This window comes from Odontesthes bonariensis, chromosome 8, assembly GCF_027942865.1.
Source record: "Odontesthes bonariensis isolate fOdoBon6 chromosome 8, fOdoBon6.hap1, whole genome shotgun sequence".
In the NCBI taxonomy this organism is placed as follows: Eukaryota; Metazoa; Chordata; class Actinopteri; order Atheriniformes; family Atherinopsidae; genus Odontesthes; species Odontesthes bonariensis.
This window is the reverse complement of record NC_134513.1, coordinates 12,331,810-12,347,695: the sequence shown is the minus strand read 5'-3', so window position 1 is coordinate 12,347,695 and position 15,886 is coordinate 12,331,810. Positions and strand designations below refer to the sequence as shown.

At 40.2% G+C, this 15,886-nt stretch overlaps 1 protein-coding gene across 1 annotated transcript in view; it reads left to right on the top strand.

Annotated features, from left to right (window-relative positions):
- Positions 1–15,886, top strand: part of exoc4 (exocyst complex component 4) — a 115,148-nt gene that overhangs the window by 62,284 nt on the left and 36,978 nt on the right. The window contains exons 12-13 of the mRNA XM_075471744.1: positions 6,830–6,932; positions 7,431–7,547. Coding sequence (XP_075327859.1) covers positions 6,830–6,932; positions 7,431–7,547 — 220 coding nt within the window. The remainder of the gene's footprint in view (positions 1–6,829; positions 6,933–7,430; positions 7,548–15,886) is intronic.

Genomic DNA, 15,886 nt, shown 5'->3' with positions numbered 1-15,886 from the left:
ACATGGCACTGAAAGGATCAGATTATTGGCTAAATTACAATAAGATTGAGTTATTAAGTTCATGTAGACACTTTAATCTGACAAGAAATTGGGTTGAATTGAGTTACTCGCGATCTAATTAAGACCCCGAGATAACTCGGTTGAAAGTCACACTAAACGTGCTTGCAGACGGGTGAAGCACGTGGTGAATTAGACTTTGCATTCTGCGCATGCTCGAGATTTTTTGCTCGGGGTTGAGAACCGGAAGTCAGAAGAGACAATATTACTGTTGTAGTCGCCATGAGAAAGAAAAACACCGCGATGGAGAATGCGCCGTTGTGCATCGCGTTTGTGCAATAAGCAGCTCATCACAAGTGAAATTTAGAGGGACGTACCTGCATCTTGCTCTTCATTCGCCATTTTCTCGAATGCCTGAGTTTGGTGTTAAAGGGGTCAACCGGAAGTGGCTCTATTAGCAATAGTTGAAATGGGTACAGCGTCACCTATCGTATCGGAGTATGACATGCTTTGTGCCTCTGATCCGAGTCATTCACCGCCATATATCCAAGGATAATTACCCTTGCTCAACTCATTCTTATTGTAATTTAGCCAATTATCTGATCCTTTCAATGCCATGTAACCCCACTGAATGTGTGAGACTTGGTAAGGTGTCTTATGTCAAATCACTCACAGGCTACTGATACCTTTATGACATGCATATCAGTTGGTCTACTGATGAGACTGAGCTCTATATACCAATGAAACCCAGGTGGAACCTTTCACTTTCTCAAGTTGCAAGATTGTCTCAGAGACACAAAGATCTGGATGATCTGTAATGTTCTGCTTTTTAATTTAGATCAAACAGAGCTAGTTGTTTTTGGACCGAAACAGTTATTCCGGATTCACATATTAAGCAGGTCTCTAGGGCAGACATCTCCTGTCTCAAAGTGATGCTTTCCACACCTTTATCACATCTAGATTGGATAAATCCATTTTAGCTGGGTGTCCAGACAACTCCTTAAAAATCTTTCAGTTCATCCAAAACGGTGAAGCCAAAATACTGACTGGTAGAGGGATGGCATTTCTCCCATCTTATCCTCTCTGCATTTGCTCCCTGTTGAATTTAGAAAACAGTTTCGAATTCTTCTTTTGTGATACCAACTCCTTGATGGCCAAACTCTGGGTGATACGTCAGTACAAATCAGGTTAGAAAAACGCACTCAGAAGTGTGTTTCCTTCGTTTTCTTGTTCACTTTGGTGCCCATGTAACAGGGCAGAGAGTAACAACAGTGACACTTAAGGGAAAGATTTTGAGCTGGAAGTGCTCAGATGGGATGCACTTTAAGGATGCTGGTTATGCTGCTTTCCCCTGCGCTGCATTGTCACTTGCACATGTATGCGCTCTCTTCGTTTTGGGAAAAGAAAGACGATGGCACTCATGAGGGGAAAAAAAAAAGGCGACACGGACACTCACGCTGTAGAGTCACACAAAGTTTTTACCAATTTAAGTTGATAACCATGGTTACGAGTAATTGGGGGGTTTGAAAACTGCTTCCATTCTGTCATCATTCTGCACTGAGGTTAAGCATAAAATCAGTTCAGTATAGTCATTTCTTTTTGGTGTGTAATGGGGCTGTATGCAGCTTGTACCACATGTCTGGACCTCTCTTAAGAAAGGTTCATTATGAAGCTCATTTATAGCTGCAACTGTGAGCATGTGGACACACTCACTCACCTGATTTCCATAAAACATTTGCATTTTACCGTCTTCCTCTCTCTTCTTTTCTCGCACAAACACATGCTCATGCCCCCACACCCACCCCTGCACACGCATGTACACCTCCTCACACATGGTACACATACATCGCCAGCACACGGAAAGCCCAAAGCGTATGTGATGCAGTGTCGGGGGGCAGGAGCAAGAGTATAAAACAGCAGGGAATCTGAAAGAGGAGTGGGCGTTGTGTGGGAAGACCATATGCATTTCATCAGGGACAGATGAGAACGCGTGATCGTACACTTCATCACACCGTGTTGTCACATATAAAATAAAAAGAAGAAAACTGTTCTTGCTTTTCTTTTCCTTTCCGATCTTACTCACACACCCTTGCAGCAAAGCCTGTAAAGGCTGTAGATGGTACACTCCCAATTGGAATCTTCTATCTTAAAACCTGTTTGTGATAAAGGGAAGGTGTCCTCGATGGCCATGCAGCCTGAGCCGATGGAGAAAGCTGACACAGTGCCATCTTGTGGTCATAGTAGTAATTGCTAGAATAATTCTCTAAACCGTTTGGGATATAATACATATATACATTTATTTTGAAGCAAAACATATTGTGGACAAAGATGCTCAAAAGATGCTGTGATTCATCCTCCATTATTTGATTCTGTGCTACTGTACATCTATAAAACCTCTTGAGCAACTCTATATTCATAGCCGTCACTTCATTAATGTAACACCACTGTTGTGATAATTAAGCAGTGTGTACTGGAGTGTGTCACATTCCCACAGAATTTGTATTGAATTTGCAGTCCGATAACACTGAAAAGCTGCCTTTCCAGCATTTATTGTCCGAGGATTTGGAATGAAAGCTAATGTTTGTTGTGCCATAAAACCCATAAAGTGTCCCTTGAGTTCAAAATCCTCAAGTGATTGGGTTGTGTGGCATGAAAGAATAATATAGATAAGTGCTTTCAATTGTCTGGGATACGGTGCATTGATGCACTGTATTGACATGTGTCTGGGTGTGTATGTGGAAAAAAATTGATATATTCAATGTATGCCACGTATGTACGGACACACACGCCTGCACTCACTCTCCTCCTGTCCTTGGTGTGTGACAGAACAAGCCTTCCTCTCCCGGCGGCGAAATCAGAATTCACCATAGCCGATAGGTTCGTGCCTGAGGGGAATTCTGGAAGATTTAAAAATGCTGAGTCCCTAATCGATCTCAGCACACTCTTATTCTGCTGTCTTTCTTGAATCTTTGTCTTTATCCCATTTTTCTTTCAGCATCATTACGCTGCAGCTGCAGATAGAGATGGATGATAGGATCCCTACCCTTTCCATTTAAAGAGGCATTTGATACCTTAGGTTTAGTTTCTAGTGAGAAATGAATTTGAAACTGTTGCGATAAAACATATAAAAAAATCAAACGAATGTCTTTTCTTTACTATCAAAACGCCTTTAGGTTGTAGATTGCTCATTAGCCTTGTCCCTGTATAAATACATGATGCCTGTTAGGATATCTTTTCATCATACATAAAAATAGGGCATGACATCTACAGTTATCCAGCTTCAGATACAGGGTTCTGACATCCATTTCCTTATGACAGAGAATTTACTGGAAAGAACAATCATTGGTAGTTGCTGTTATAGTGGAGCAGCCATGTTGGAAAATTGGCTGTCATCCACCTCCCCATGTTGTTGTGTTTAATGTGTTTTACAAAACAGGTTTTATCTTTTCATAGGTCAACAGTGGGGGGAAAATTGCAATGAATTGATTGTTAAAATAATTTTTTCTGTCATTCTACAGCTTACCCTGATCAGTGGTCAGTTTTTTAATTTCATCTCAGACTCACGGTAAAGTCTGTAAGGCGGCCTGTTGGCTGAACAGATTTCCCCTTTTACTGTAGGGCCTCGGTTATTGCTCAGTGTTGCAAAGCATCTGCTCTGTTGTAGTCCAATTGGACAATTTGAGTGATTGAACATTAAATACACTGCATTTATTGTCACTGTGATCAGCAGCAACATTTATCTATATCAACAACTCAATTAGCATCACCACAAACTCATGGTCTTGTTGTCCTTTCAGTGACTTAATTCTAACTCTCCTCCAGTTATCAACACCTTCTATTCCAAGTTTATGAGTCCTGTCTGGCAAAGTATTCTAAGGGTGGTTGGAAAAAAGCTTTTTTTCAGACATGTGAGGGTAGATAAGCAGATTATTTAGGTTTATTAAGATTTCACACACAGGGATGAGTCCACACTGTGCTGCTACTGCTGCTGTGTCTCTTCACTGCTTCCACAGCATCTCCTTGGCAACTTGGCTGACGCCTCAGCTGCTCACAGCTGCCATATGGTTGACTGGTGTGTTTTGTCACATCGCAATGAAACTGACATTGCAAACATCATATTGGGTCCAATTATAACACCATCATAAGCCGTCATTTGGGTTTTTAGAGAAAGGGCTGAAGGGATCTAAAGTGTAAGAGATGTTATTTTTCTTACAGATTAAGACTGATTATAGTTCTGTTTATGGATCCGTATGCCACTGAATAGTTTTTTCTTCATGTAGTATGATATTCTTCTGTTATGTAACTGCACAGGCTAATTTCTTTCAGTATCAATAACCAGGCCTGTAGGATGCTGCCTGCATTACCTTTACCCTTTAAAAATGTCTAAAATGTACTTGAAAGTCTGCGACCCTCCTTTTTTTAACTTTTGTATTGTGCAGCAACTCGTAATGACTGCTGAAAATGGCAGTTTAGACATATGTCACATCAAGCTCAGTTGTTGTCTTGAGACATCCGATGTTGCTAGCTGTCATTTCTGAGTGAGAAGTCAGTCCGTCTCTGTGTTTTTGTGTAGGAGGTTTGGCTCAGAGTATAAATCTGTAAACAGGGCTCTACAACCAGCAAAGATCGCTCTGCTCTTGAGTTTGGAAACAAGTTGATGGCTTTTGAATGTGCTTATTTTTTGAGGGCGTTTTAACTTTTTTATGCCATCTGTTATCATTATCATCATCATCATCATCATCATCATCATCAGTGGCTGTTATCCTTTCTACATTATGTCATACCATCACCAAGACATTTGGAGGATGTGTAATGATGATAAGCTGGGAGATATCTTCTTTCAGGATCATTTGGAAATTACAGCTCTGCCCAGCTTTTCTCAGAGTTTTTACAAAAAAAAAAAATCTTTTTGCATTTTAACAGAGCTCATTCCTCTTTATTCACATTATTTCTTTATTTACTATTTCTTTATTCACATTAATTCTCTGAATTCACTGGCATAGTTTTTATACATATTTTGTCTCACTAATCACTAATCTTGCACTTTAGAAATGTAAAGTTGCTTACGTGTTCTTTGGGCCACCGAAGCGCTATGATCCCCAGTGCGTTTAGCCGCACAACCCTGGCTAAACTTACTTGGATCACCCATCACCCTTGAGCTCGGTAAATGGGAGGGGTGGGGCTGTGGGGTGGCTGTGGGTCTGCGCCAGATGGCCTTCTGTAAAGACAAAGCCGCTTTACTGCCCCGTCCCTGCTTTATTACTCAAACGTTATCATCCCTGCCTACAAAAATCCATCTGTGCTCGCACACTAACTTAAAGATCCATCATCTCGACACTTGTATTGAAACAATGACAATAATGACAGTGCACGATGGATCGCAGAACAACATGACACACATTTTAACCGGCAACTTTTGTCCTTAGATCGATTTCTAAAAAGGAAGTTGTCAGCTGTTTCCTTTTTTCCAACCCCCTAAAGGATAAGCGTTTGAATTGTGCTTTCTACATATTTATACTTATAAGCTCCATATGTGTCCCCTATTGTTTTGCAAGCTTGACGGTTTTAATGAGACCACAGAAGAGTTTTAGCTACTTAACTTTCTGTTGTGGTAAAGTTTCAGTAGGAATCAATGAAGGATTTAGAATGGGTTTAGGTTCCTTGCTCACTCTGTTACCTCCCTTGCTTTCTCTGACACACACACAGATGCATACACACTCGCACACAAAGACACTGCTTCTGTTTTTGCTGACTAATTGGGCACAGATGCTGAGTCGAAGAATCCTACAGTTTGTATTTTCTTCTTTTGTTTTTATATGTGCCTGCACATTCACATGTTTGTGGATGTACATTCGAGCTTAGCTTTAGCTCATCAATCATCCACCTGCTCTGATCTATATCCCGGCATAGACTTTATGTCTTTGTTCGTCTGCAATGCAGCATCCACTGCACACTCCTAAAGCACAGAAACAAGTTTTCAAACTCTTGCCTTTAACAAATGGTTGTGTTCAATCAAATCCTCTTCTGGAGCCATCTTTGTTGCCTCACCACTTTGTTAGGTTTATCTTCTGTCCTCGGTTTTTGAGATTTTGTCACATAAAACGTTTTACTTGACTTTGTACACGCTCGTTGTTTCTCTTTCCCGAAAGTTTAGGTCGTACATTAAATGTCTTCCAGGTCAAAGTTTTCTTCTGTGAAGAGTTTGATTTATTTGTGCATTTATATGGACTGAACGCTTGAGAAAGCACTTACTCTTGCATGGTTTGCCCTGTGGTGTGTGTAAGACAAGGCCAGTGACCAGTGATTCACTGATAAATGATGTGCGTATGTGCCTCTACAAACCCATACATAACTGTCTGACCCTATCTGATTCAACCAGACACCAGTTTTCCAGAAGAATTCAGAGAGCAGACTTTGGCTAGGGTCTCATTGGTTTATGATATTACACTGCACATAGCTTTGATACTCGAAATTATTCTACCATATATATTGACATAGTTTTTACTTTACTTTATGTGTACTTTTGCTGCACGCATTTCTGAGTGCTAAATTCTTTCTGTAATGACCCTGAGCAGCTCCACTGGAGCAGTTATGGTTAACTGTCTTGCTCAAAGATGCCTGGAGAAGCATTTCTAGTTTTCCAAAATGAGTTCCCAAGACAGTTCTTAACCTAATTGATGCTCAGCCCACATAGGTACTGCATCGCTGATCTCAATGACGTGTCTTATTGCTCCCACGATAACATTTTCAGGATATGAGGTGCAAATTGGCCTCAATTCACGGCTTATTATATGCTGTTCTAATGTTTGTTTGTCTTGACTCTTTATCCCAGATTCATCCAGGAGATTGAGATGAACATGGGGCAGGGTCAAGCTAAGCAGTGCCAGCTGCGAGCATTCCTCACCTACTACATTAATGACCTCTTCCTCAACCAGGTTAGTTAACTGGAACAACCACTTGCATTCAAGTTTCAACTGTCTAGCTCTAGATGTAGAACAGGTGATGTGGAACTATCTTGAGTTTATAAAGTGACAGTGGTGTTCAGGAGCTTCGCTTAATGAAAAACCTGTACCTCTCCCTGTTGGTTGATAACCATCTTTAGCACTTTGCTCACAGCTGAGGGTGAGAGTTTTGGTCCTCTTCAGGACTTGTACGGTTGATTGAACCGATGATGTGGGAATACGCTTAAAGTTTCTTGGACTTTTTCTCACTGCTGTGTATTGGTTGATCCAACAAGTGCTGTCAAAGAAACTCTTCATGTTGTACTGGCTGTATAAATGTCATATTTAATATGTATAATATTTGATATATAATATTTGAATGTCAATTTTGTCAGGAAAGTATTTTAAGTCTATTAAGCTATGTGTTTATTCAAACAGCCATTTGGAAGGGTATTTCTCTCACTAAGATCAAAATTAAATGTTCTCCATCAGGTGAGGACAGAGATCAACAAGGAAATTGAAGCTGTGAGTAAGACATCTGACCCATTAAAGATCCTCGCTACCGCTGACACCATGAAGCTACTGGGTGTCCAGAGACCCCTACTGCAGGTGAGAAACATCCAATGCATTACAAAAAGTAATAAAGCGTTGAATATACATAAACATTGGACCTGAATAAAAGAGATCAGCGTGTGATCTCTGCCAGTTTTAGACTTTTTATTGATGTAATTTTACACTCTTGCATGCACACAGAATGCGTGCATCGCACATGTTCGCATGCAAGCTGTTAGAGAGGCTTAAAAAAACCCTCTATCAGATTGTGTGGCACAGTTTCCCTCTTTCAGCCCTGTTCAGTGGAGGAAAGCTCTCTTGCTTACACTCCTGTTGGAGTTGCCTGTGATTTCTATTCAGGGGCGCGCACACACTCTTGCTCTCTTTATCCTCTCTGTTTCTATCTGAGAACCTTGTCACCTTTCTCACGAGATCATAATTACAACCGAAATTGCGCTCAATCTTTTTTCAGTTTGTTGTAATTTCTAAATGACGTTTACAGTCACATAGTCAAGTCAAGTCAAATTTATTTGTATAGCACATTTCATGCACAAAACAATTCAAAGTGCTTTACATAATATAAAAGCATTGCAGCAGGGAGTGTAGGAAGCATTAAAAATACATAAAAAAACATAAAGAGAAACAAATAAAATAATTAAAATGATTAAAAACAAGTATACAAAGATATCGTGCAGATTTCATGCATAGACACATGAGAAAAGAAATGTTTTTAACCTGGATTTAAAAATGTCTACATTTGGTGAAAGTTTAATCTCCACTGGCAGTTTGTTCCACTTGTTTGCAGCATAACAGCTAAATGCTGCTTCTCCATGTTTAGTCTGGACTCTGGACTGGACCAGCTGACCTGAGTCCTTGGATCTAAGAGCTCTGCTGGGTTTATATTCTCTGAACATATCACAGATGTATTTTGGGCCTAAACCATTCTGGGATTTGTAAACCATCAGCATGCTTTTAAAATCTATTCTGTGACTGACTGGAAGCCACTGTTAAGATTTTAAAACTGTTCAGATCTCTTAGTCCGGGTTAAAACTCCAGCAGCAGCGTTCTGGATGAGCTGCAGATGTTTAATGCTCTTTTCGGGAAGTCCGGTTAAAAGAGCATTACAGTAATCGAGTCTACTGGAGATGAATGCATGGATGAGTTTCTCCTGGTCTTTTTGGGAGAGGAAACCTTTAATTCTGTTGATGTTTCTGAGATGGCAAAAAGCTGCCTTGGTGACAGCTTTGATGTGGCTGCTGAAAGTCAGATCTGAGTCTATCAACACTCCAACGTTACGAACTTGGTCAGTGATTGTAAGGTCCCGAGTCTTAAGATATTTCCCAATGCTGACCACCTTCTCTTTGCTACCAAACAGAATGATCTCAGTTTTGTCTTCATTTAATTGTAGAAAATTCTCTCTCATCCTGCTGGGCTGCAGTCGTCAGGTGACAGAGACACATAAAGTTGTGTATCGTCTGCATAACTGTGATAATTGATGTTAAAATTCTGCAATATCTGACCCAAAGGGAGCATATACAAGTTGAACAGAAGAGGTCCAAGAATTGACCCCTGGGGGTCTCCACAAGTCATGGCCACTCGCTCAGATTCATAGCTGCCAATTGTAAGAAAATAACTCCGGCCTTCTAAGTAGGACCTGAACCAGTTAAGGACCGCACACACATATTCAAGCATCTGGGTTTGTCTTTCCTGAGCATTCATGACAGTTTCACCAAATTGGCAACCAAGCACACAGTGAATTCACCTTCACTGTGCCTACTGTATAAATGCATTTCTGCTTGGTACAAACTATATGCCTGTTTTCAAGTACAACTTTCTGGGCAAGGGTGCGTAATTATTTTCTGTAGAAACATTGAGCCCACTTAAACCACATTAAAATAACATGAGCATCCTTCTGAGAGATGTGTAATGTCATGTCAGTACAATGGACATTGATGGGATTTAAATTGTTACTCCATAAACAAAAGAAAAGAAAAAAGGTTCAAATTGAAAAAGTTCAGTTTAACTGAAAAGTAGAAAAAAACAAATTGAACTGATGTTGACTGCTTCATTGATGGCAACACATTTAATGACATGCTCCTGGTGATTTTATGGGTTCTTATTGAAAGCAGCCTAGTTGCACGTTGAGCATTACAGTGGTACAAAAGTAAAGATTCAGACAGTTGCCAATATTTTACTCAGATGTCAGATTTCTAAATGTTTGGTGGAGCATGGCTCTTTATGTTGATGGTATTCAAAATGATTATGCATTTAATTGTTTTCTAGCTGTGTGATGTGTTTTTGTCCATGCAGTTGTCAAATAGAGCTTGTCTCAGAGAGGCGGTTTGTTTGTGCTGTGGGTGTTTGTGTAGCAGACCTTGGGTATGTGTTTGTCAGTGTGTCTGCATGTGAATGTTTTGCTGTATGTTTGTTTCTGTCAGAGCCTTCCTGTCTGTTCTCTCACAAGGAGGGAACAGCAGTGGCAGTTCATTACAGAGAGAGAGACTGTGGGCGGTTGGAGTTCAGCGGGGTTTGTTTACGGCTCGGGCCCCTCCTTAACGAGGAGTTCAGCATCTTGCTAATTATGCTGCTGTGGCTAATGAGCCTTTTTGCTGATAGCGAGGAATGCAATAAAACATTCTTTTGTTTAGAATTTTTGCCTCTTTTAATTGGACTGAATAAAAGAGCCTTCCATGCCTCCACTTTTGCCATTCACATGAAAGGGTCAGGGTGGCATTTGTGTGTTTTTAGTACTTTTACATGTATGTATTTTAGACTGTTTGTATGTTTTGGACCAATGTGTTTTCTTGTCTCCAGTTGAAGAGGAATCTCCCTGTTTTCTTTAATGACCTTCATCCAGATTGTCACTGTTATAATAGACTGTTTTTATGCTGAGTGTGAAGTTTTAATTCACTTAGTTGTTACGAGGGCTTTTGAAAAGTGGGTTTGACACCTTTTTATCCCAAAAAATAAACTGAAATTGGTCTCTGTACTTGGTTTGAAGAAAGCACTTCATGTCTGGAACATTTAGCCAATTAGGTGATAAATCTACACAGCTCTGTGGCAACAGTGAGTTATTAAAAAATAATCAGATCTGCCTGTCTGTACATTTGGTCTACATATGATCTGGACTTATATCTGTTTACAGAGTGAGATTATGGATACCTATCATTAGTGTGGGCAAAATTCAAGTCCAAATAGCATTCAATGTAAGATTTTATTATGAAGATGCATTTTAACTGTAAGTTAAGGGTATAATAAGTTCTATTGTAGGCAGTCTTAGCAATGGCTTTGATCAGAGTGAGTCTATAAGAAATTAATGTAAGTCATGGGTAAGTTTGTATGTTGTTGTTTACCATGTTGGTGTGCACACGTACTCCATTTGCTCCCATTAAGTCCCATGATACTTTCTGTGGCAGGTGTTAGAAGACACACACCAGTAAAAAGAACCAGCATGATTGGCGGAAAGGAGAGAGCGCAATATTGCAACACTACATTAAACTCTCTCATACCGCTTGACTGCAGCCATATAAGGGAAACCATAGGGGATCAGATTTTATAAAGGCATCTGCTCTTTGCAACCACTGAAGCACACATAAATGTCTAATGAAGATATTAGTGTTTTGGCTTTGTGTTTTTTCTGAAGTGAAAAACTGAAATGAAAAATTAAATGTACTGTAACACCATGCACACATATGTCAGTGAACGCTTACAGTGTCAGTAAAATTCTTTGCCCGCTGGACATATTTTTTTCTTTAGAAAAAATAAATATATTTCAAAATTGGTGAACGGTAAAGAACACAAAAATGTAATTTCTTATGGTGTGAGGTTGCGGCACATAGCTGCATTATCCTCATGGCACTGGGTTGATACACATTTCTCCGTGATCATGCTCAGTTTTTTGAAGCAGAGGCAAAGGGTCCTGCAAAGCACTTAAAAGAGCAGTTACCAATTTTGCAGTTGGTGCTAATGGAAACGCCGAAACTGATCAGAACATAATTCCATCAACACCCTCTGCCATCCCGTAAAACTGTGCTATTTAGCCCAGATGCTGGTGATGTGAAAAGACAGTAATAGCCCAGTGTGAAACCTCTGGTACTTAATAGTACCAGAGGTACTAGAGGTACTATTAAGTAATTTTGTTTTCATTAAATATACAGTATGACCAGGCAGAAAACTTCTTGGTGAATCTCAAGAGCAGAAGAATCTCTGTCCAAAATAGATGGAGCCAAAACCTAACTTTTCTATGAGGGAGGTTTTCAGTGGAAGAAGTATCCGCAGGTTTTGAATTGTACAACAAAGATCTGCATGCATTAATCATGCACACACAGCTGGCCCAACTGCCACAACGTTGAACAAAAAGGGCCAGATTCTCAAAGAAGGGAAGTGAATGCCATTACACTGCCGTAGCTTCACTTGACAAATGGCTGTTTGCTGCTGTATTAAGGTTTTAAATATTTCACACAGCAAAGCTTGAGTGTCTTTGCTTCTTGAAAAACGTATTTACATTTGGATTAATGCAAGGGATATTATTTCCTGACCCCTGGCTTTAGAATATGGGATAGGGGTTATCTCTGGGTGACTTTTTGCTACCCTCTGCAGCATGGACCGCATTTCCATGAACACATTTCCATAACATTAACTTTTGTAGTGGACCCAGTTTAATAAATACATTTATATGAATTAACTTGCCTTTTATCTGTCCTGCAGAATTTGACAATTGACTTTGTGGAAATGCTGGTCAAACTCAAAGGGATTATTGTGCCTGGCCTAAATGGCCTTTAAGAAGATAAATACATGTAGGATAGGCCTTTTAGGTTAATAAGTTATAAGTGATTTCTCTATCAGTAGGTACCAGTGGGGTCAAATGCTGCTTTTATATATCATGTGTATATATATTACATATTATTGATATGATTATAAGCCTGACACAAGCTTTATATACTGTCCACAAGGAGTGTGAGATAGGGGCTTGCAGGGACAGTATATAGTTCAGTAGTAAAGGTTAATGTCCATTCATGTGTCTGTGTGATAGCACACCCTCCACTGATAAGTCCCTGAAGGATCAGCAGTGTTAAAAGAGGAAGGGTGCCTAGTAACAAATGTCTGTCTGTTACTCCTTCTACCTGTTTTCCCGGTTTCCTTTCTTGTTTGATGTTTTGTTGCTCGTAATCTTTTATTTGTGGTGACCACAGTTATTCCCGTTTTATTCTTGTTTTCATTCCCTCTTTTCATCGGCTTAACTCCAACAGCATGGTATCACACAAACGCACATGCTGTTAACCCTAGCAGTGCGATGCTATCTGTCCAGCCTTGTGTTGCCACTGATTGATTCATTTAATTAGAGTTAGATCGAGGGAAAAGAGTGGAGAGGTAGAGAGATGGGAAGTGGAACAGACAAATAAAACAGGAAAGGGAGGGTATGGTCACTCTGCTAGAAAGCTCTAGAGATTGGCTCCATTAATCTTGGTAGAACCCCTCCAGAATCCCCTTTACTTGCTCACTTTGTGACACTCTGCCATACAAGCATTCACACAATGTACGCATTCAGCCGCCCACAAGTGCAATGAGACAAACCCAGCAAAACAACAACCAGGTAAACATATTTCTTTGGCTTTGAGGACTTCCACCTGCCACTTACCTACCCAGTCATATGGTGGCAATGTGTTTCTGACAGAGTCTGAGTGCAGATTAATTGTTTGAATGCAGCTTGTTTACTTAATTTGCCAAAACCACATCATAGCCATTATTACTGAACACATTGACCCTGTTTTTCCAGCTAAGTCTCATCCAGCTCTGTTGGAGCCCAGTGTTTTTATTTATCTGCATGTTAGAGTAATAATTGTCTGTGCATTGGCGATTCACAGGTGCGTATATTAGCCTTTAATTTTGGTGTTCGGATGTAAACTTGTTTTGGAGCCAAATGAAGACCGATTTCATTCACTCACTGTCAGCTGCCAGAAAGCTTGCTATATTGCCATTCAGCTGCCAATGGCCTGCTAATGATGTTGACCTTTTAAAATGCATATTCACATGTAGCTTTGTGTGAGGGGAGGGTAGGAACAGGAACGCACGTGTTAATTGCACATGCACACACTTCCACTTCCAATGACTGTAATGACACTGACCTTTTGATTTGTGATGATGTGTGCAGGCAGTATTTATTTGTAGGGGGTGATCACTTCTTGTTGATTGGCTCCCTGCTGCCCCCACCCCCCACCCCCCACACACACACCGTGGAGACGGTGGTGACTGAGCATTGTTTATTAAGGACACTCGCAGCTTCTAGTTCCCATCAGCAGACACAGCAATCACAACACAATATACCTGCTTGCTGCATCAGCTGTGCCCTGTGATTGGGACAAAAGTGGGGGTGGGAGGAAGTAGGAAGGATGGTCTATAGACACACAAACATGTACTGGCCCCCCTCACACCATGAACACCACCTACCTTCTCAGAAACCACAGCCATTCCCAAGTTTATTGTCAAATGGCAATTCACAGTGGAAACTTCACGATAGTCATTTTAATTTAGTAAATTAGTCCTATTCTCAGTAAAAGAAATAATTCCCAAATTATCCATTTAGTATAAACATGTTCTGGGGCTCAGCACTGTATTATCCATCAGAAATGGACTGTGTCTAAGCACCCAGCTGCCATTTTTTTTTTAACTGGTAGGAATTATGACAGAATGAGACACCTTATTGCGAAATAGCTCTTTTAGCCTTAGCTGTTTTTGCAGTACTTCAAATGATTCCCTTTCGTATTATTTTCTTCCTCCTTCAAGTGAGACGTTGTGTTCGGCTCGACCGCACAGTATACTTCAGATCTTCCATATGTTCTCGCCTTGGCAGTGGAGCCTGTTTGATATATGTAGTGTGTCCCTTTTTATTCTTTTACTAAAGGGTCTCAAATCCTGATAAATTTGTATTTTTCTTTAACAGTTGCTCATCTCAAGGCCTTATTTCTGTTCAAGCTTCTTCACTGCTTAAAGTGCAACTGCCCCCCACCGCCCACCTTCACCTGGTTATCTCCCACCAAACACATGTACTCCCGAGGCAGCTGCCCTCAGCTTTCAACCTTCCTCCACCATGAAGAGGTTTTCTTTTTCTTAAATGCGACTCTGCTGTGCTTTGTTTGGAATTTTTAGATATTCAAACCAACTTGGTTATCTATTACGGGTGTAGATGTACGTTAGTGCTTCATTTCCGTTTTAGGTGAAAATGATGGCGTCAAATCAAGCAAACCGAACAACCTGAGCAGCTACAGCCTAAGGTACTGTAGGACTGGTTCACATCATGTAGTGTTACCATAGACACAGTCTCTCTCAGTAACGAGACATAATCTTTGCCTTTTGAGTGAGTCAGTTAGAGGGAGAGAAGTTGAAATGTCAGTTCTATGACAAACATGCCCTTTGGTCTGAAAGAAAGAAGGTTTTGGCTGTGGGTGTCTGATAAAAGTTGCAGCTTGAATTTTAAAAGCAAGTTAGTGCTCTGAGTTTGCAAATGACAGTCTTCATGTAGTTGTGAGCACATTTGTGTATATGTGTGTGTATTTGAGTTAATGCAGTATCTACAAATGGCCCTAATGTAAAACAGAAAGCCCCCCCCCCCCCGAATGCATTAACTATGTTATAATTTGCCTTTTAGCTTGTCCAAACTTTTACTCATTGGCGCAAACCACAATCTTGTTCTTGTGATAAATCATTCACAATAATTGATAAAAAGCGGTAGACCATTATCTCAGATGGGAAGGTTGTTCCTCTCACTTCCACTGGAAGTAATCATACAAAACCAGGTGTAGGAAAAAAGACAGGGTATCATGTGATGATTATTAAGGAGGAGTTTGGGTCACTCTGGAAATTTAAATCGCAAATCTGAGCATTAGAGCGATTCCCAGGATTAATATATGCAGAAGCTCCATATTTCTCTCTGCATTTGTTTTTGTGCGTGGGAGAAAATAGGGTGTGTAATATAGAAGCCCATCTGTAATCGTTCAAGTGTGATATTGCTCTTCATCTCTCAATTAGAACACTTGCAAAGCTTAATGCAGTGTTTGGAGTGAAAGAAAATGTGTGCTTGTAATAACTCAATTCTGTCGACCCAGAGGGCATGTGCATGCATTTGTTTTACAGCAGCATGCTTATTTTTGCAATACTATGGCCATCAAAACTACTTTTCATTGCTTTACTTCCTCAAGCCTGAAATGGATGGTTTAATGATGTACAAGCACAATGAAATACAGCTTTTAGTTTGCCGGATCTAAAAACAGATAATGATGATGGGTCTCTGTGCCAGTGACTGCGTAGATCTACAGTTCAAGCATTTCTCTTAAAATGCAAGTCAAACTTGACTCTCTACAAATATGACAAAATTGGGGACTTTACAGTTTTGGGGAAAC